The sequence below is a fragment of the Schistocerca gregaria genome, chromosome X (genome assembly GCF_023897955.1).
Source record: "Schistocerca gregaria isolate iqSchGreg1 chromosome X, iqSchGreg1.2, whole genome shotgun sequence".
In the NCBI taxonomy this organism is placed as follows: domain Eukaryota; kingdom Metazoa; phylum Arthropoda; class Insecta; order Orthoptera; family Acrididae; genus Schistocerca; species Schistocerca gregaria.
Window position 1 is genome coordinate 140,237,015 of NC_064931.1, and position 23,533 is coordinate 140,260,547.

A 23,533-nucleotide genomic window follows, 5' to 3' on the forward strand; every position below is an offset into this window, starting at 1 on the left:
CTGATTCACTTAATGTATGATCATATTTTTAGAACTGTTATCACCAGACCAATATTTTAATGGTTTAATTGGTGATAAATCTGCCAAATCTTCTATATGATGACGATAAGGAATCATTTGTTTTCCAACTTCTCTGTTTTCTTCAATTTCTTTCAGAACATTATCTCCTAATCCTTCAGTATGTTGTTTTACTATTTCAAAAGCATCAATAACAGGTTGATATTCCTTTTTATTTTTACATATTCTGTTCTTGGTTGCTTTTTACAAACCTTAAATTGTTCTTTTAATTCTTCAGCTTTCTTTTTATTTTGTTTAGCTTGGTTAACAATTTTTGCATCATACTTTGCAAACATTTATTAAGGAAGAAAAAACATTAATTACATTTATATTTATGTTTAATGTTTATGTTTAAAGTTTAACGTTTATGTATAACGTTTATGTTTATGCTTACATTTATGCTTAATGTTCAGGTTTACATTTATGTTTATGTTAATGTTTATGTTATAAACATTTATAAGGTAACGCATTTTACTTACACATTTATCATAATAATAACAACAATAAGTGTCTAGTCCACATGTAGCATTATCGTTAAACCATGAACAATTTGTATAACGTTGACCATTAAAAGATTCTACTTTTTATGATTTTTCATATTTTTTTAAGTAATCAAGAGCTTCTTTAAATTCATTTATATTTTGAGGTAAAACTCCATCTACATGGTCTAATAGATATGTAATATCATTTTTTAAAGTGTTAATTTATTATAGATAAAAATAATTAAAGATTTATAAAATGTTGTATTTTATTTCTATACTTACCTTCATTTGGTTTTAAAGAGATACCTATTGCGAAAAATCGAAATTTTTCATTCCAACGTTTACTACACATTTTTTTTAAAATTATAATACTTTAAATCTCCTCCAACGAATTCATGATATATTTGATTTAAATTTGTATAATCTTTCTAGAGGTATTTAAAAAAATTGGATTGTCTCTAACTAACTGTTTAGGTATTTTCGAATATGATTGAGCTAAATAAAAGCAATCTATACCTTTGTGTCTGCCTCTAGTAAAATAATCGCTTACAAATCTTGATTTTCTAAAATGAAATAATCGAATACCACAACTGAATTATCTTCACATTCATCTAAAGGAATAATTTCTTCGTTATTTTCAATAAAACTAAAAATATTTTCATTAATTTTATCTTCAATTTTTTTACATTGTTTTATAAATTCTTGATACTTTGGGTGATTTAAGCTTATTGAATAAACATATAAATGATTAATTTTATTTCAAGTTAACCATCCTGGAGCTAAAATATAATTATCAATCATTAATGTTTTTCCACAGCACTTGGTCCAACTATCCCACATCTTATATAATTTGGTAACAGTTTACCATGTTTGTTTTTCGACATCTTACTTTAGGTTCCCAATCTGTTTTATTTATTTATTTAATAATTTTTGCAGTTGTAAATGAGTAGATTGACGCAGTCTAAAGACATCTTTGGCTGTAGCATATTTCAATTTAATGATAAATTAAGTGTTCCAATACGTGATAGTTATACTAGTGTTTCACTAGTTGGTTTTTATTCAATTTTCTTAACACCAAATATTACAACAAAAAATAATAAAATTTATTGGGATGGAGAAACGATAAAAATTCCTATAGGTCAATATAGTTTCAAAAATATAGAAAAATTTATTCATTCGAAAAAACCTAATATACATATTATTGCAGATGAAATTTTACACACAATTCCTATTGAAAGTGGTGTTAAATTATATATGGGTATAGAAGATAGTATTGGAAGTTTACTTGGTTTTAGTAATCAAATTATTTTACCTAATGAAAAAGCTGTAGCTACAAATGTTCCTAAAATAGTTCCCTTTCAATTAATAAATATAAATTTTAATCTTTCTGATGGAATGTATGTAAAACATAATGATCAGATTCATAAATAAGCTAATATTGTTGCTTCACTTAAACGTAATGCAGAATTTGGTGGACCAATAATTTATGACCCAAAATATCCTGTAAATGTTCCTATTTTTGTTACAATTCAAGATTTAGAAGTTACTATAACTGATGAAACTGATAATTTAATCGACTTTAAAGGTGATACTGTAACTGTTGTTTAGAAATATCTTAATAAATTTTTTCCTTAATAAATAAGTAGCTGCTAAAACAATCTTTGACTGTGTCATGAATCAAATTGGAAGTTATCAATTCTATTCATTCCCTGTGAATGAGAAAACTAAAAATAATTCAAATGTTCCTAACAAAGATTCAGAAATTGAAATTAATATTGCTGATGGTTGGCTTCATTCAAATCATGCACAATTATGCATGAATTTTGGTATTGGAAATTATGGCACAGATTATCCAACTTATAATGGAAAATCAAACAAAAACCTAATTGATAATTATGTAGCAAAATGTTTATCTGGAACTGAACATCCTTTTATTTCTTCATCTGTTTTACTTCATCTAACTTCATCTGTTACTGACAAAATAAGTTTAGAAGGACATATAATTAATACAGGAAAAATAAATAGTCAAAGAAATGAAGTACTTTATCCATTATCATTACTTGGTGGATTTTTTAAAGATTATAAAAATATTATGTGGGAAGGAGATTTTGAACATCTATTGGCCTGGCACGTCGGGACACACTCTATTCCACTCCGTAATTGAAAACAGAAACCACGTGTCTACGTGTACCTCACCCCTCATGGTAATGTACATGTGCGTCAGTGAAAAAGACCAATAAAAAAGTGTTAGCCTGTGCACGTAATGAGCTGTTCCAGTCTCTTCTGTACCTAAGGTCCATCACCGTTCCCTTTGGATCCCTATGTAATTCGGTGCTCTCCGATACACACGATCGAACAGCAGAGGAGTGGTACTCAAGCGTCAACTTTAAGTTACAATATCTCCGGATGTAATTAACATTTTACAATGCAACAAACGGCACTGATTACGTATTTGCTAATATGATCAGATATGCTAACAAAACTAACGGGGTTCCATTTTAAAAAACGTAGGTTTGTGTTAAAAAACATACTTCCTTGCATTTTTTTATGGTTTGTATTAACCAATTACACTAGCCCTTCTCCTCACGTTCGATATGTGGAATCGATTCGTCAGTATTTGATGTGGGTTAGGAAATATATCCAGCGGTAATGTTAGCTGACTCACACTGTGCCGGCCGCAGTGGTCTCGCGGTTCTAGGCGCGCAGTCCGGAACCGTCCGACTGCTACGGTCGCAGGGTCGAATCCTGCCTCGGGCATGGATGTGTGTGATGTCCTTAGGTTAGTTAGGTTTAAGTAGTTCTAAGTTCTAGGGGACTTATGACCACAGCAGTTGAGTCCCATAGTGCTCAGAGCCATTTGAACTCACCCTGTATACATTCTTCACACTCCATTACTTTAGCCAAACTTCACACAATCGTTGACCAATGAGTGTGCGCATATCAAAGGTCATTATAACGTGTTTGTGTAGAAAGTGCTACCCATTTGGCTAAAATATCCAACACACTCGCCTATGTACTTAAAAACAGCCCGAATAAAAGAAGCAGTTCTGTTAATTCAGAACTTAGTGTTCGTGTAGTGCTGTGTACATAGGGTCAGAGAAGTCTGATACACAGAAAATGTGTAGGACATTGTGTTGGATGTTTTGCAATTTTCAGATAGGGAAAAAAATTTATATTCTTTAAATGAACAACACTAAGCGACAGCTAAAGCTGACTTTAGGGTGCGCCAATCCACAACTAAGACAGTGTAGTAAATGTATGATTTAAAAAAATATTGATGAATTTTATAAAGATATGTATCGAACTGATGGACATTCTTATGTATGTAAAGAATGCTGGAATGAACGCCAGAAAATTAAAGTTACTTGTAAACATGGTAGAACTGTAAATAAGTCTTCATTCAAAAAACATTTACAAACAACAACTCATAATTATATATACTTATCCTTCAATATAATTTTTAAGAAACATGTTTTTCACAGAAGTCAAAAACAAAACTAAGAAAATATTAAAAAAGTTTTTTTAAATAATAGTTAATTGCCTAATTTATTTATTTACCTTACTTTCACCTATGGGAAATGTATGCAAGATAAATGATTTTTTATTATAGTTATTATTATACTATTATATTATATTATATTATTATTAGGTAAAAGGGATAGTAGTTGGATTTTGTAGGTTCTGGATCATTCGTTGAATCTTATGAAAAATAAAAAAATTGCGAGTGTTAACGAGTAATTTTCTATAAAATTGGTCTAGTGGTCCAGAACCTACAAAATCTAACTACTTAATTGTGAAACGTGTTATGTTGCCTGTTATGCCAAACTGACACCGAACATAAATGTCATTCATTTCATGTAGGAGAACCAGTAAAGTCATATTATGAGTAGTGGGGTTGAGTATGTACGCAAGTACAAGTTATTACAATGATTACAAATCCTTTTAGTTTCTCTTATTTTACACAGAAGTCCTCTCTTTCTGCCAGCAACATAGGCGAGCTGCCATGGAACATTTCCAAGCAAGAGGCGCCATACACTATCAGAAACGTGTTTCGTTCTGGAAACTCAGAAGAGGCAGTCGTTGCAATTTGGGCCTATATCCAGATGTTGCAACAAGAGGCAGCGCACTGGTGAAACGAGGAGACTGACAAACTTCAGAGCCGCCCTGAGTCTAAGGAACGCTTTTACATAGATGCAGATCTTCAGTGTGGGGAAAAAGACCACACTCCTTGGAAGCTAAAAACGTTGTAGTAGCGAGAAAGGAGGAAGGCAGATGCTCTTAAACATGTAAAACGAATTCCGAATGGTTCAAGAGAATTGGTTTGGTAGTCGGAGGAAGGACTCGCATGTATAATATGTACATGGCTCCCATGTCATTGGGCAAGGTAAAAAATCACGCTCTAGGGGAGAGAGAAACCAGATATCCTGCCCCTAACTTCAGAAATGGTTAACATCATTGGTTAATTAAGTAAAAATACATAATGGAAGGGATTTTTGTAACATATTTTTGAATTTTTCGTTGGGCGGAGCTCAAAGTCCTCACCGTCATTTGCTGGGGCGTTTCCAGCTCTGGGATAGCCAGCACAATTTCTATAACAGCGAACAGAGAACTCTGCCTGTTGGGCAGACAGAGAAACAATTCATCTGAGGAGGGAACTGTGAACACCGACTTATGAAGGTCAGCAAACACCTTTACCTCCATCTTTAAGAGTTTGGACTCCATTGCAAAATGGATGCAGTTGTCATGACCATACTTTAAATTTTTTCCACCCACTCACACCAAAGTCTTAAAGGGGGTCGCCCTCTTCAAACATATCAAAACACCGATTTTTTTGCTTAAAATGTTCTCTGAGATTTCTCCGTTTATTGTAGCATTCATCCAAAGTTTGTCAGAGATTTCGTTATTGAGCTACACGACGGTTGGTGCAAAAATGTCTCCGAAAACTATCCGCAATGGGAACAAAAAGGTCAACATGTACTTCCAGCGATGACCTGACAGACACTATGGAAATTATAAACGTGCTTGAATTTGTGATAGGACGAGCCTGTTATAAATGCTGCTCAAAAGTGGACAGAGAATGTATAGAGTGAGCAGAAAAGTGGAAGACAGAAGCTGCTGAAGAGGCCCGCAGGACCTCCTTTTCGATTTCGAAGGATTGGGACATGGTTCAAGGATCGCTCACAAGAGGTATGTTTAACTTTAGCACAAATTTTAACCAAAAATTTTACACACTGTATCTGGAATTTTTTTTCAAATTAGCAGACAACTTAACTTGAACGGTGAACATGAGTTTGATCGGAATTTGGCGGCAGCACTCTAAACTGAATTTTCTATCAGCGTGCATAGCCGTTTCGCGATATATTCTAAAGTCTATTTTCGATGCATGCTTTCGTCTCAACTATATGGGTAAGAAAAAGGCGTTTGTTCCAACACGTCACCAATTTGTTGGATCTTAATTTCTAATTATCCTCGTATGCTGATAGAAAACATACTGAAAATGACATACAAAACTATTCTGTACACGTCCAAAAGGAGGGATTCGAGAAGTGCTGCCGATGACCAGTGTTCCAGCTGCTAGAGATCTTTGCACATAGTACAGCGGCTACATGGAGCGCTCGCCGTGGACAAAAAATTGATTTCTTAAAGACAAAAATGAAAGGAATGAAACTCTATAATCAGATTTAGTGTTACTTTTTCATTTAGTTGAAAGAAAATCACTAAAATCACATTTTAATTAGTTCAAAGTTAATATGTCCTTTTGTGAATCTGTTTGTATCCCTGGTCCTTCTATGCCGACTGTAAATACAATCCATGTTTGTTACCGTACTTCTGCATTTCTATGATAGACTGAATTTTGTGTGAGGTTTAGTTTCGTTCGGTAGCTTTAATGTTTCTATGCGAGCTATGGACCCATGTTATGTTTGTGAGAGCCACACCTATTTTCACTCCAAATTGCAGTAGCTACCGTTTCTCGGTATCTTGTTAATTTCACATGATTTCATGCTCGAGGTGAACTGTTTGGTGATTATTTCACCAGCTACAAGGGCTACTAGTATCATAGGGTGGTCTTCAGAGCACCAAAACGTAGTCTCAAGCTGTTTTGCTCTGTATTTTTGAAGGTTTTTTGAATAAAGTTTTAGTCGTTTTTTCTTTGCAGCATAATTATTTAAATCTTGTCACTCGATTATTTTGTTCATATTTTCGAAAGGTAGTGTAAGTTTTGATTTAATAGTCAGCTGACGTGCACAGGTAGTCGGCTTAATATAGCTGTTCACAGGCCAGAGTCCATGTGCATGTTTCTTCTTTCCCATTAGTTTACTTATTCTTGGCAAATCATTCTTTGTGAGTGAGGAGGGCCAGCTTGTAGTAGAATTATTGGATCTGGGAAGTAAGGGGACAAGGCAGGCGTCACCCCCAAGTACTTTTATCCAAGATGGCGGCCTGTAGACTTCGCCACAGCGCATGACAGCATCCATGATGGCGGCCGTGACTTAGGCTGATGAGGTGAGTACCGTTATCCAAGATGGTGGTTTTTGCGGCGAAGTGCCATGCCCTCTGCCACACCCCCTGGTGGTATGTTCAAATTCCATCAGGACAATGCAACACAACATGGCTAGCGTAACTATCGTAAAAAAAGGGCGTGAAACAAGGCCACTTTTGCTAACTCCACTAACCTAAGTCACCTCTTCCTAGGAACTGATGGGGAAAGGACTTAGCCTGTGCTGGATGTATGTCTTTATTTAAACAATTTGAGGAAGTACCTCCATGGATGTGTGTGATGTCCTTAGGTTAGTTAGGTTTAAGTAGTTCTAAGTTCTAGAGGACTGATGACCACAGATGTTAAGTCTCATAGTGCTCAGAGACATCATAGTACCTCCATGCAGTGTGTTCATCATGAGGTCTGGAGTCCACCTGACCTAGTACACAGTACTGTCACCAGAAGGCACCGTCGCCCATTCCATGACGTAATCACAGATGGCGTTCTGGGGGGGGGGGGGGAATATGGTAGGGGAAAGGACTCATCCTGTTCTGGGCTGCTGAAGAGAGGAAGAAGTGTATTGATTTTTGTAACAATGTATTTAGGGACGGATTTGGCGTAGTATATTTATTTCACTGATACAAAACACTCGTCCTGCCATGTTCAGAGTCACAATACACAGTCTATAGACCTGCAGACTACTCGTAAATAATGCAGTACACTGATGTGCAGACACTCAAACAACTCCTAAATAATCAAAATAACGCATGTAAAACGCTCTGCAGACGCGCTCCCTACTCGTAAACTGTCCAAATAACGCATAGGGTAGCACAAGAAACAAAGCTTAATCATAGTTACATGATCGCACCTCTCACTGACTCTTAATTCAATAAATCGTTTGCAGTCAGTAAGTGCGTGATGCTTATTACAATAATTACAAATCACTTCAGTATCAGCATTGGCTAGATGAGCTCTCCTTACATGATTCATTTGATTAGCACTGCTCAGGTCACTCCTGGACTCCTTAAGCGTAGTGTCCCTAAATTTGATCAATTTTAAGGCTTGACATTTTGCCTCTAAGAAATCTAGGAGTTGCTTCAATATGGTGAACGTCCACCCAGACATTTTTACCTCCCACTCCTGACGATGCATACCAGTCAAGATTTGTTTCGGAAGGATAAGCTCATAAAGTGGCACATCGGGTTTGAGAGCTTCTAAAGCTTTAAAATGGCTGCCTATATGGTTGATCAACTGTCGATAATCGGTTGACGTACCGTGCCTGATGGTAGGTAAGTTTTACAAAGCCTTAGCGTGTTTGGCTCCTACTATCATAGGATTATTGTACCTTTGTGTGCTAAGTCCCTAAACTATTGACGAATTTTCTGACATGACAAGTATATGTTTTAAAAGGTCCCTTGCTTCACCTTGCAAAGTCGAATTTAAGTAATGAAAATTCTGAACATTGTCAAGTGAGTCATTATTCATTATTAGACTTGAGAACGTATCTCTGTAGGAAGGCCATTGGAGATAATCCCCTTCAAAGATTGGCAAATTGGTGGATGATAATTTCAGACTGCTAAAGCTGCCCGACGGATTCGAGTGAGCAGGCTCCGACTCGTGAGCGTGCCTCTTCATTAAACGCCCTTCGACGGACGTGCACAAAACCAAAGTTTAGACAGTGCATTGACTTGCCTTGAGTGACGACAGTGATGATTTCTTAAGCTAAATGGTTACGGGCGATGAAACATGGGTGGCCTACGTCACACCAGAATCAAAGCAACAGTCAATGGAAGTTAAACAAGGGAATCGTTTTGCTGCAAGACAATGCCCGTCCGCATGTAGCGAATCAGACCAAATATCTCATCACATCTTTTCGATGGGAAACTCTAGATCATCCTCTGTACAGCCCCTATATTGCCCCCAGTGGCTACCATCTGTTCCTGCACTTGAAGATACACCTGGGCGGTCGATGACAAAGTCAAAACAGTGGTGAAGCAGCGGTTAACAAGTCAGGCGGCAGACTTCTATGAGAAGGGTATTAAAAAACTGGTACAACGTCATGACAAGTGCCTCAACATTGACGGAAATTATGTAGAAAAGTAGTTTAAGGTACAGGCTTTCATCTAAAAATAAAATTATTGAGATATCTTAGGACGTCTATTTTTAATTTCGAAATGGTACTTACATAAAAAAACACGTTTCGTAATGACACCGTGGTTGCTAATCCCCGTTTCTACACTGAAATTGTCGACAAGATCCAGCCTAATTGTAGCTACAAAGTTTAAGATATTTCTATTGCGTGTGGGTTGCCGAGCCAGCTGCTCAAGACAGTTCTCACAAAATGCGTTCGAAAGTATTTCACATGACTGTGTGTAGCCCCCACAATGAATCCATAGAAATCCCTGTCTATAACTCGATAGCCTAAAGTCATCTCCAACTAGGATTGGATGATCTGGGTATTTACGCGTTGTTGGCCCCAGAGTTTCTTTGAATGAGTAGAATTGTCACAGCAGAATCAGGTGGCCAGTAAAAACATCCAGCAGTTAACTTGGTTCCACCTACAACTGATATACACAACCAGATAACTTCAATGTCACATTCAACTTTGACGGCCGGTGTGTCCGAGCGGTTCGGCGCTTCAGTCTGGAACCGCGCGACCATTACGGTCGCAGGTTCGAATCCTGCCTCGGGCATGAATGTGTGTGATGTCCTTAGATTAGTTAGGTTTCAGTAGTTGTAAGTTCTAGGGGACTGATGACCTCAGATGTTGAGTCCCATAGTGCTCAGAGCCATTTGACATTCAACTTTGACCTCATTAGATACAATGTTATTGTCAGCTGCAATGAAGACTCCCTTTCCTACGGTCTCAAATCTGTCTTTCCGATATACGTTCCATGACTCGCTAAATATCTCAGAGCTTTCCACTTTGGGTTTCAGCTAGCTCTCGGTCCCATGAATAATTTGAGGGCGAGAATTTTCCTGGAGAACAGTAAATTCGGCAACTACGTTACGAACACTTTGACAGTTTACTGATAAAATTATCTTAGTCGAAGTGTTTTTATTCTGAACGCTTCCCTTGTTGCATATCGATTGGCGAGTGTTCATCAGAGCAGCTCAAACTACTGCCTAACCTAAAAACCCCTCATGTGCACTCCACAAGTACTCTGCTACCAGAGAACCTGCTTCCTTTGTGTAGTGCACACCTGGCCTGTGAAGAGGTCTCCTACACGTAGCCGCATGATAACGCAGGTCTAGATATCTGCAGCCAAGACCATCACAGAGTCTACAAAGACATTTGTTGACACCATCCACTCGGCTCCTAACCAAAGGACCCGTAATAGATGAAACTGAATATATAAATAAGAAAAGCTGTTCGATGGGAATACCATTACTGACATAAATAAAGATGTAACTGTAGAAACACAAAAAATTAATGGAAAACTGAAAAAATGCAACAAAATTTTTCTCGCCAAAAGGAACTTATCACATACAGGCAACGAAGCCACACACTCACATTCTTACAGACTAGGCAAAGGTCCATCACGAACATACGCAATTTGCCCAATACTGAAGAATGGAGGTGGACCCTTTCATAAGGTATCTAGCAAATGCTTTGATTTTTATAAGAGCACTTTTTATTCCGCCAACGATATTCAGTGGAAAATGGCTGAGAGTTGACACAAAATAATAAGATGTGACAGTGCCTAATTACACGAAATTGATTTCGTTAGACGTTACCAACTTATACACTAATATTTCAACAAATGAAACTACAAAGATTATTAAATAACACTTTCTAGTGCAAAATATGCAATCTAATAATGAAGCAAGAGAATTCCTTGAGGTGCTTGCACTAATTTAGATTACAACTACTTTAAATTCAAAGGAGAACTATTCTTACAAAAAGATAGTTTAAGTATGGGTAGCCTATTATCAGGTTTCATAAGGTATTTTTATCAATTAATTGGAAAACAAATTGTTTCAAGATAGTCCAGAAGCGGCAAACAGACTTATATTTTACCTTATGTATGAAAATGATACATTGCTCCTTGTAAAAAGTGATGACAATGACACCAAAATGATTGTCAACAGGTTTATGACTTACATATGAAAATTGGGTTTACTTGTGAAATGAATTCAAACAGATCCATAATTTTCTAAACTTAACCATTAGTGTTTGTGGTGGTAACCATGATAACCATACCTGTACTAGCTATAGTAAAAAACAGATGAACTGATAAAATTATCAACTACACCTCAAACCACCCAAGCCAACATAAGCAGGGCTTTTTCCATTCTGCATTTAAGTTGTTAATTAGAGCCCCACTTTCTAATACAGAATAAAAATTGGAGTTGAACATAATAAAATATATTGAGAAAGCCAAGAATTAGCCACACAATTACATCAGTAACATCTACAACAACACAGTTAAGAGAAGTAAAGTTGAGTTTTTCTAGGGCTGATGATACTACTGACAATAAATTTGTCTAGCCTGTTATGGGAAAATTAGTGGCTGAATTGTTCCAGTTAAAAAAATACAATAAAAACGTGGTATTTTCAGCCACAGATAATCTGGGCTTAATCTGGGCTGCCAGGGATCTGGTGCATACAAGACTGAATGTGCAGACTGTGGGATAGACTGGCAGATCATTAGAGGTTGTATTTGGTATGAATGTTGCTCTGGAGCAGAGTGGTTGTACTGGTAGGTCAAATTTCGCTGCCTATCTGATTTTAAGTAGCCACGGTGTGCTTATGAAGTCCTCACACATGAAGATGGTCCACCCATGTAAGAGGTTACACATATGGATTTGTTGAAAGGTGTTGAGATTTTTCACCATTAAGCATCTCCAGATGGGACACTACGCAATGGGCAGGTGACCATGAGAGCTTCCCATTTTTGGGAACCATTTTAAGATCTGTGGCAGTTGACCAAAAAAGGTGAGCACTGAAGACGAATGGATATGGCATGAATGTCATATTTAAAGCGAAAAGATCTAAAAATCAGTTCACACCTGTGTTATTATTGATCTTTCTCTGTCCACTGCCAACACCCACCATCAGAGTGTTTACAGCCTGACAATGGTCTAAATTATACACCAAAACTGGATGCCAATCAAAATAAACATATGTTGCAATCAAGACTGTGTTTATGAATTTTAATATATATAGCTATTCACCTGAAATACTATTTACGACAATGCGTGTTCTGTGAGCTTCCAGAATTGAATTTTCATGTATTTAAGTAGTTTATCTAATAGTTTCCTATTTATAACATAAACTAGTACCATAATGGCCTACACCCCTATATTAGTTTGGATAGAAGGACATCTTATCCCATATAAACACTTGCTTAGCTCAGCTATCATTATGCTCACTAATTAGCTTCAATAGCATTTTGTTCCGTTATTTATTAAACTGGAAATAATGTATTTTAAATCAAAATCTTTTTGGATCTTATGTTTGGTTTAGTACTGGATGTGCAGTATTTTTAGATACATTTATACACAATATACTTCTTTGATACAATATGAACAGCATTTGTGTAAATATCAATATCAAGCTACACAAAGTGGTTTACATTGCTTCTGCTTTGAATGTAACGAGTTTTTGCCACTTTAACATTAGTCAACATTGTATTCACTTCTATTTTACACCGGTAAAAATGTTTTCCTTAAAATCTAACAGCATTACCACGGAGGCTGAATGCAGTATATAAATATAGCATTTTTTCGTGGAGTTGTTGGACCCTGTCTTCTAGAACAGATCTCACTGACAGGACAGGGTGCTTAAAATTAATGTATCTGTGCCACCATCTCTCCATTCACGTAGAGCTGCTTATAGAAGTCAACTGTGTGGAATTACACTTACTGATGTTTATATATAATCGATAAATGTACCAATTAAACCTGCCTATAATTTGATTAATAGACTCTGCCCAAAGACACACCCCCTACTACACTGCTCTGCCAGTATAACATGAAGCTGCCGCCCTCTCTATTATTTCATTACGGTTATTCTACTGAGTCAGCTAATTATATATTCACTGGACGTACAATAAAATCTTAAATGAAAGGCATCAGCAACTGGCACCTTCTGCGACTTATCAAAGGCATTTGACTGTATCACTCGCGATATTCTATTGGAGAACTTAAGTTTTTATTGAATAAATAATTCACATGTGCTTGGTTTAGGTCTTGTTTAAAAAACAGAAAGCAGGAAGTTGTCCTTGCCTTTGCAAAAAATATGAAGAGGGATGCCTTATCATCATCTTGAGGAGAAATTACAATGAGCTCCCACAAGGTTCGATCATTGGCCCACTGTTGTTTTTGTTTTACAGTAATTATCTCTCATTTTATTTGAAAAAGAAGGCAAAATTAGTCCTGTCTTCAGATGATACAATCGTTGTTGTGGAGCTGAGCAAAGACACATCAACAGAATAAATAGTAAATGGCGTTTTGCTGAAACTTACTAAACAGTTTTGCACAAATGGGTTAGCATTGAACTTTAAAAAATGCTGTACATCCAGAGCCAGTATTGTACTGTCAAAAATATTCCACCTCCTATTAACCTAGTATACCAAGAAGTAAATAAAGGGAAGCAAATTGTAAGTTCTTAGGTGTGTATGTAGATTAAACTTAAATTGAAAAAAAAAACACTCACTAGTTCTGTTAAAATATTTAGGTTTTGTGACAGCTGCCATAAGATTAATTGCCAACTTTGGGGATAGAGGAGTCAGTACATTAATGTAGTTTAGATCTTTTCACTCATTTATGTTTCATGTAATATTATTCGGCAGGAGGCGAAATTAATAATATTGTTGCTGTCATATATAGGTTTATTGCAAATTAATTCATAATACATTTAACTCTCACTGCATATCATCATGAAAGTATTAATAACTCAACAAATGATTACACTGAAAACAGTAGTAATAAAATAATAACAAAAACAATAAAATATTTACAGAAACTTAAAGCATACAGTTTCTGGCATTCCAGTAATATTTTCAGAAACACATAATGAGCCAAAACGCTGCTATATTTAAAGACTTTTTATTACAATGTTATTTTTTCGTGCTACAAATTTATTTCGGCTCCATGCTCATTATGAGGCTATTTTCATAGCACATTGTTAATGCAATAACTGTCTGATACCTTTGTAAGGTACCCTATTTTCAGATAAGAGAGCATTTTGTTTTACTTGCAGTTTTGCTATTTCACATATGTGAAGTAAATGTATTAGCGCTGCAGTATGTATAGAGTAAGGAGTGAGTGGTAGGTTCCCATGCTCGCTAGCAGAAGTGGTTGGCCATCTGGCACTTTCAGAGCCAATGGGATGAAATGCCAATCTTAAGATTTATCATAGTGTGAAAAATTTAGAAACTAAAAAATTTTGTATGCAGCAACATATAGAAGCATGTGTGTGTGAGCTTAAACTAAATAATGGTACCTATATAATTGTAGCTGTGTATAGTTCCCCATTGGGAAATATTCAGTTATTTTTGAAAAACTTGGATTTTTTGTTGTGCTATCTGTCAGACAGAGAGATGCAAATTATAGTTTGTGGTGACATCAACGCAGATTTACTAAAAAAGTCCGTTAGAAAGCTTTACCTTGAAATATTACTTGGTTCTTTCATTTTGACATCAGTCATTGATTTTCCTACTTGGGTAGTACAGGAAAGCAGCACACTGATAGATAATGTTTTTAAGACCAAGATAAATTTTCTGTTAGGAATGGTCTGTCTGATCGTGATGCACAGCTAGTTACAGTATATGACATAACTCAAAGAGTAATTCAATACATTCCTCCAAAATAGTGTGTTCAATTAACGATTTAAAAATAGGAGATTTCAGGGAAAGCTTGCAACAGTTGCATTGGGCTGAGGTGTACAGGGAACCTGAGGCTACTTTAAAATTTAACCTATTTCATGATACTTTTGTGAATATATCTGAAAATAGTCACCCTAAGTAAACAGTGAAATATAATTATAAGAAACTGTCAAAAATCCACGGCTTACTAAAGGGATGAAAATGTTTAGTAAAAAGAAAAGGGAAGTATATGTTACAGCTAGAAGGAGTAAGAATCCAGAAACAGTGAAACATTATAAAAACTACTGAACTGTATTAAGAAAAGTTACTTAAAAGTTCAGAAGTGCATACATTACGTCTGAGATAAGCACTTCTGATAATAAAATTAAAACAATTTGGAATGTTGTTAAGAGGAAATGAGGGCAACTGAGTGGGGCAGTGCACAAATGTTTTAATTCATATTTAAGTGGAAAAATGCAGAAGGTTGAAATTAACAGTACAGATAGTCTGCAAAAATCAGCAGGGACCTGTAACTGGGGAGGTGTCAAGAATGGTGTTGCATGGGATTCAGTCTTGGGTCCCTTATTGTTTTTAATATATATTAATGGTTTGCCACTCTATATTCATGAAGATGCAAAGCTAGTTGTTTTTGCTGATGATACGAGAACAATAATCATATCAAACAAACAAGAATGAACTGAGGAAATTGTAAATAATGTGTTTCAAAAAATTATTATGTGGTTCTCTGCAAATGGACTCTCATCATTTCAAAACGTCATATTCATGGCCTATGGAACAAGTGTTAATGTAATGTAGAAATTGCTCACGACGTCAGCAAATAGATACGTAGGGAAAGTACATTTATTCTGGTGCAAATTAAGTAATAATTATTACAGAATATTTGCTAACAGAAATTGCCTTTTGCTACTCAGATATTAGGAGGAGTCCATAGGTCATAAATACTACCTTTCAGTAATTTTCAATTCCAGGAAACGTTGATACTGATAAATAAATGAATAACTATAGCATAACTGAAGATGTATGATTTTATCCAAGGTTCAGTACGAGTGGTGGGTTCTTGCACCTTCTACTGCTCCATTTTGTAGATGTAGCACAGACAAAATTGTAAATGTGTAATGTCTCTGCTGTGGAATTCGTTGCTGAGCATTATTCGTTAAGACTGTTTAATATTTTTTGTGTGACAGCTTCAGTTGATAGCTAAGTCGACAGTGTTATATCTTTTTTCATGCTCAGTTTTGGTTGTAAATCATATTAAACGCCCTTATAACGTAATTTTTGTTCATCAGTTGTGAAGTTGATATCCGTTAAATGCGGTTCTTGTGTGGAACTGGAAAGGTGATATACATGTCTGTTTGTCTGCACTACTTCCATGATACACAGCAGCAGCAGGTCCCAGACAGTGACAGTGTTGGCAGTTTACTATGGAAAGAGATCGATGATGGCCATAGAGCCAAAATATGCTTATAGCACGAAAAAGTAATAGGATAATAAAATATCTTTGAATATAGCAGCGTTTTGCTTACTAAACACGTAAAAATTGTAAAATTTTCAGTTTTAACAGAGCTTGTGGCTGTTGCCTGAAGAATAGTGTTATATATACTGTTATAATTTTTAACCAAATGTGTGTTGTTACACTCATTTTTTATGAAGAGTGTAATTAATTTAAATCTTTTGAAAAACAAACATCTGGTAAGATTTATGATGTCTTTCACTTCCAAAAGAAAGTATCTGATAAATTCAGTTTCACTAGTGAATTACAAAAAAACATTTAAGTCAATTAAGCATGATGTATGGCTGCAGCTTAAAAGTACCTGATTAATTTTACATCTGGCATTATGTTATTTCAGAACTGATATTTTTAAAAAACATCAAAACATCAATAGTTTATGAATATTAATAGCAGATAACACAAACTTTTTACTACTGTGAAACACTTCAGATGGCTGAGCTTTTTTGATCTGCGATGACAGTGGAATTTAGATTTATGTCAGTAAACCCATACTTTTGGTGAAGGGGATGAAGTCGACTACGTGACACTACAGGTATCCTGTAAGAGGAAACGAAATAATAATTTGGTACCAGTTCTTACACAAAAAAATGCAATGTAAGAAAATAATATTTTCACTGTAACTATCAATGACTTTTGTTGTATGCTTACAATGAGGGCTCTCTTAAATTATAACAAGTTGTGTATTTCACTTCAAATGCTCCTCCTCTTATTTATTTTCATCTTCAGGAAACCTGTAACAAAAATATTCATTTAAAATCAAGATACTGACTTTACACAGAAAACTTGTAGTAACTAAATGTCTTGTTTACTTCCAGAAATGGTTCCTATAAAAAAGGAACATATAACTGACATGGGTTAGTGGTCATCTATATGCAAGTTGTGCTTGTGCCAATATGCAAGTGTTTTCTACATCAGAAGAAGGTCTTTTGATCAAAAGCTAAGATGTATAGCAGTCTTTTCATTGTGCCTATATGCGACTCAGTGTCTTCTGTATATGGTGCATAGCACTTTATCCTTATCATAGTACTGTTACTCTAAGGTACTCCTATTCAGTTTTGAGTATAAAACAAAACTGAAATCTGAATTGTGCACTGTTAGAGAAAAGGATAACATATAAAAAGGTGAGAAATTAAGGGGAGTTAGAACATTGAAAAAATTCCACATTTTCGGAAATTATGAAATTGGCTATTTTCTGAATAAAATTATGTATATAAAAATTATATATATATATATTTTTCACTTATAAACTCACATGGGAAATATTTTATTTTATATTTTAAATATAATATACACAAATTGAAAATGATAAAATTTTTACATGCATTACTTGAAGATCTAATAAAATTGGTAATATTTTTTGTATAGAAGGCTGCAGATTTCTGTGTTATAAAGACTAAATTATGTGTTTGTATTGGTAGCATTGTCAAAAACAATATCGTATCTTTTCTTAGTATAAACACATGTTGTATGTCGAAGTGATAACGTTTTTCTGAGGAAAAGTGACGAATAGATTTATAAATCTCTCAAAAAGTAAAGTGTGACACCAAAACGAAGTGTTTTTAAGAAACAAGGTAATACAGTTTCGAATAAAGGGAAACACCGTGTTCAACATGTGGCGTGTGAAGTTACAGACAATGAAATACAGGCAAACTCGTAAGTATTAGTTTTTTGAAGATTAAAATAAAACGTTGTTAGACACAGTTTTCTCAAAACGAAAGTGAGTTAAACAGTAGGTTAGGCTGTATTGTTATAGGTTTACACACCCTAAAAGGGTGTTAGGTGATGTGTGTGTTGTAAAATATGTGGAGGGCCAGTTACTTCACATGAAGCCAGTGAGGTATGAAATGGACTAGCCAGGAAACTTATCATTAATTGTGCCAGTTGTGAATATGTACATTCATTTTGGAGTTATGATAAGTGTACGATAGATATTTTGAAGCAAATGTTAGGTGGTTTTAAGGATTGTGAACTATTGGCAAAAGACACACTGCAGCAGAAAGAATGAGTGCCATGATGAACATGCCACGCCCACCTTGTAATATCTATCAGTATGCGGGATTTATTGGAGCTGCTGTGGAATCTGTTTCATGTGAGTCAATGAAGGGTGCTGCAAACGAAGCTGTTGAAATGAATGATGGTATGACTGGCATACCAATAGCTTTTGATGGTACTTGGCAGAAGTGATGCTACAGTTCTAAGAATTCTCTTGCTACAGTGACCGGCGTGGGTACTGGCAAGGTAAAAGAGTTCCAGATTTTAACCAAACACTGTTATAAGTGTAAATCAGTGGATGAAGAAGGGCATATCTGTAACAGAAATTTTGAAGGAACAAGTGGTGGTACAGAGGCCGCTTCAGTTATTGAAATTTATAGTCGATCTGTGAACGAAAGGGGAGTGTGTTACACTAAGTTCTTAGGTGAGACTCAAAAGCATATAACAGTGTAGTTGCCGTTCAGCCTTATGTTGAGAAGATTATCACAAAACTGGAATGTGTTGGTGATGTCCAGAAAATAATGGGCACCATGGTGAGGAAGTTGAAGCGAAGTTTGATAGACAGGAAACTTCCTGATGGTAAAACCATAACAGGCAGGCTGACAGACAAAATGATTGATGGATGGACATTAGAAATAATACTGAGGATTTGTTGAATATGAAGCAGGCAGCATGGACTACCTTCTTCCACAAACTGTCAACTAATGAAAAACCAGTACACAACTTTCACCCTCCTGCACCTGCAGCTCAGTTGGCCACTAAGGGGTCGAAAAAGAAGAAAAAACTTGAAAAAAGATAAAGAGGATAATCTACAGTATGGTGCAGGGTGCTTCTGAGAGACTAAAATTAAAAAATTAAGCATATATTGAGTTACAGTCTTTTGAAACTTTAGAAGCTATTCCCGAAAATTTACATTTTCTGTTGTATTTTTCCCTAGATCTCAGAAACTACCTACAGTAGAGTATTCAGATTTTCATGGAGTAGTAACATACATATCCTGAGTCTACCGAACTAAAAGAAGAACATAATGCTATGTATAATTAAAATTATTTATGATAACGTACAAAAAAGCACACAAAATTTTAACTGTGTAATTAAAAAATTGTATTTCCAAAATCAATGACTCAAATGCAATTACTGTAGTTCAGTAGACTCAGAACATACAGTTTAATGTCCTGTAAAAGTTTTATGTCAACGTCTCTTTAATATTTTTTTGTGGGATCAAAAATTTAAAAACCTCTCACACCGACCTTATTTAGCTTCACTGATCAGGATAGTAAAAATATGCATATATTAAGGGACTTTTCATTCACAAAGGAGGCTTATCACATTCACACAGTTCAATACTGTTCTATCCTGATTAAATTGAGCTTAACTTAAATTCCATAAGGAAGTGAAGCAATTTCGAAGTCTTGGTGCGACGAAAATTGTCAGTCGATCTCCTGAAAACATTTGTAATAATTATTAACTTTCGGTAATCACATGGGGAAGACCTGAGAACTGCTGGTAAGACCGTGTTAGCCTATTTATTTGAAGTAACTGGATATCTTGAGCATACAAAACGGCAGGTTCGTCCAACGTAAATCAGACGTTCCCCACTGATCCCGTGTGAAACAGTGTAGTAAGCGGACACTGTCAATAATAATCAGTTAAATAATACGCGAACACACTTACTTTAGTTTAGTTCATGTATTAAATTCCTTCTCATACAGAATCTCATCAAGATGGCGACTAGCTCAACAATACATTCATATACATCCTCCTTCTTTCACGGCTAAGCGGCAAGATCTCAATCATTCTTTTCATAGGAGAAAACATAGAGAGCAGATAAGCTATTCCATGGAGTAAATGGACGCTCCAAGGAATAATAGGGCTTGGAACTACTTTGCATTGATAATAATCAATGTTTAGGAATCGGTAAGGTAAGATAAGATAAGAAGAGATATTTCGAGATATGTACTGAGTTGTATAATTTATAAAATTTTTGAAAATATTGCGGAGAGACCGCTGCAAGAGAAGTTACAACTCCTAAATACAGGGTAGCCAAGATACTAAATTTAACATTGTTAAGATAGGGCGTTCCAACTCGCTTTAAAATGAATAATTTGCAGGGAGGTGAAACATAAGTAAAACAGTATGACTGATCTGCCAAGGCCAACTGATTAAGAGGATGGTAGAACAGAAAAAAGTGTGTGAGGACAACACAAAAGGGAAGAGTAAAAGTGAACAAAAGTGAAAGAGATCTAGAAGATGGCATTCTACAATGGGGTTGCACATCACCTAATGGGCTGTGAAACACATAGAAGCCAGTCATTAATAATCGAACTGTTAGACTTCTCTGTCACAAGTTTGTAATAATATCTGCTATTTTTTGTACTGACCTCTTTAGTTTGAATGCCTTTTATGACTACAAGCTCCCAATTACCAGGTGCAAATTATCCAGTTTGTGCACTATGCATGTACATATGATCAATTTTGAAAATATGAAAATTACAAGCTGAAATTTTCTGTGATCATTACATTGATTAGAACATGCATATGTCATGATTTACCTCAGTAAGACGATGCAGGACCCAATCCGACTGTTGGACAGAGCTGAAATATTTTTCCAAATTTTATTAATTTATTTTCAAGTAAAAGCAAGACTCTAACCCTGTAACATGTATACAGGTGATTTCCTGTCTATATAGTTGCCTAGCATTTTCTTTGGGAGCTAAAAGTCAGTATTATACAAATGACTTGAAGACTTTAGTTAAAGAAAATCATCTACGTTTCCCTAACAAAACTCTTGCTCTTTGCCTGTTTAAAACTGAAACAACCTGTTAAATACCATGAAGAAAATTAGCTACAATTGGTGACAGACATTGAATTTGTATCACATACTACTACCTGTTGCTGAAGTTAGATATGGTTCACATGTACTGGGAGATAACGCAAATGTGTGACTTGAAAAAAAAAATGGAGTTACTGGTAAAGAAAATGGAAAGAACAGTAATCGATCACAGAAACTGTCATTTTACTACAGAAGATCTAGATTTCAACAATAACGTCGTCATCTTCAGTGTTGAAAATTGCATTGCAAAACAGGATAATTAGGAACAAATATAATATAGTTGACAATGTATCATAAAGCAAACATCAGCACTACACAGTTACACACACACATACCAGACACACTGCTGGCCATCCAATGTGCAACAAGAAAAAGGGCTGGAGTTATCACAAGCAAACTGATTTGGGAGATAACACATTGTACAAAGATCACATGACTGAAAATACAGCCCAATGTGAAGTGAGAAAGATGATGAAATTAGCACTGAGTGTAAACATCATTTCTGTTTATAACCGCCGCAATATACAGTGGCATTCAATCAAACAGGCTCCGAATGTGTTGTTGGGGTATAGCAGTCCATGCTGCTTCCACATATTTCCAAAGCTGATCCAGTGTAGCAATGGATGATGTATCCCAGGCCAGTCGCTCCAAATCATCAAAAAAAGAAACGTTTTCGATGGGCGAGAGAACAGGAGAATAGGGAGGCTGAGGTAGCAGTGCAATCCAGTGGGCAATGAAGAAGTCCTGAACACTGCATGTCACATGTGGTCACCCATTACCCTGTTGCAACGTAGCCATGAGCAAGCTCCGAAGAGGACAACAGGCTTCCACATTTCAGAGATGTAAAGCTGGCTGGTTAGTGTAGTGGCAATGTGTACTAGGGCGTGGTGGGGGTGGAATTCAGTACTACAACAAACCTTAATATCGGGTGCAGGACCAGTATGTCAATGGAGAAGGCAACAGTTCGACAATGTCTCACAGTGTCTCCAGTTTGTAATTCGGGGAGAACTGGGATTCGCAAAAAAAAAAGTTATTCCATTCAGTTGTCCATGTCTGTCTTTCATCGTATCATTGCAGGCACAAATACCCCTGGCATTGACTCAGTGGTAAATCCAGCAATGGATGCCGCCTTGTGGACAGCCCCCTCTGCTGCAAACGACAATGCTTGTTGTGCAACAGACTGAATTTGTTGTGATATGATGATGATGTGGCAGAGTGATACATCAATGTCTGGTGCACTATATGCCTACCAACATGGCTAGTGGTGCAATGAGGCGGGTGCAATCAGTCCCGTCAGTCCATGATTTCCTCCTGTATCCAGCAATTACAGATCTGAATTACAGTTGCATGGTTCCGACCGACATGATGACTGTCTTCTCTGAACTATTCTTCCTTGGTAGAACTCCAAAACATGATCGGAAGACACTCGCTGTCTTCTGCAAGGCATACTGAAGTTGCTTACTAAAAAAAACAACACGAAAGAACTATTCCAGCATGTCCACACAGTTGTCTGTTCCCCCTTTGTATAGCGCTTGCAGTTGATATTACTGGCAGCCATAATGTGTGCCTGCACTGAAATGTTAATCCTGTGCATCCCTCACTACCGCAAACACATGCTGAAAATTTCAGCTGATTTGGATGCTTCTGTCTGTGTGTTGCATTTTGGGTGGCCAGCAGTGGGTGTGGTGTGTATGTTTATATAAAAAAGATAAATATTGCTAACAAAACTCTAAAAAACTTTTCACCAATTTACATCAGATTTATAACAAATGTTTGGACAGAAATTGGCTACATATATTTAGGGGTAAACGTTGTTAGCAAAGATCTCGAAACGTTCTATGGATATAGGCCAAATGTTTTAATATGTACTCAATGTATAAAGGAGGTATGTTGTTAGCAAATATCTTGAGAAATTCTTGACCAATTTACTTCATATTTTTACATGATAAAATATGTATAGAATCTATAAAGGTAAATTCTGTTAGGAAAATACTCAAATAATTAGTGACCTATGTACTTCATATATTTACAAAATACGCTAATAACTGCATGAACTATATATATATATATATATATATATATATATATATATATATATATATATATATATATATGTGTGTGTGTGTGTGTGTGTGTGTGTGTGTGTGTGTGTGTGTTCTTGAATTCGTATTTTTACTTGAAACACTAATAAAAAAATTTGGTCAGACACTGGCTAAATGTTTTTTAATTCTCATGGTATCAAAAAAACACAGCAGCAAACTTTATGAACAGTTCCCTTACACAGAAATATGTAAAAAAAAATCTAGCAAGAATGGGTTTTAAAATACATATCTGAAGTGCTATGAGCAC

At 35.8% G+C, this 23,533-nt stretch overlaps 1 protein-coding gene across 2 annotated transcripts in view; it reads right to left on the reverse strand.

The window, feature by feature from the left end:
* Nucleotides 1-23,533, reverse strand: part of LOC126297897 (uncharacterized) — a 302,392-nt gene that overhangs the window by 143,418 nt on the left and 135,441 nt on the right. Inside the window, exons 5-6 of one of the 2 annotated variants that reach the window (XM_049989208.1) lie at nt 17,008-17,090; nt 13,836-16,896 (exon numbers count right to left, since the gene is read on the reverse strand). In XM_049989208.1, the coding sequence (XP_049845165.1) occupies nt 17,066-17,090 (25 nt within the window). In that variant the 3' untranslated portion in view covers nt 13,836-16,896; nt 17,008-17,065. Of the gene's footprint in view, nt 1-13,835; nt 16,897-17,007; nt 17,091-23,533 lie in introns of those variants that run through there. The other variant, XM_049989205.1, reaches the window with a different exon arrangement.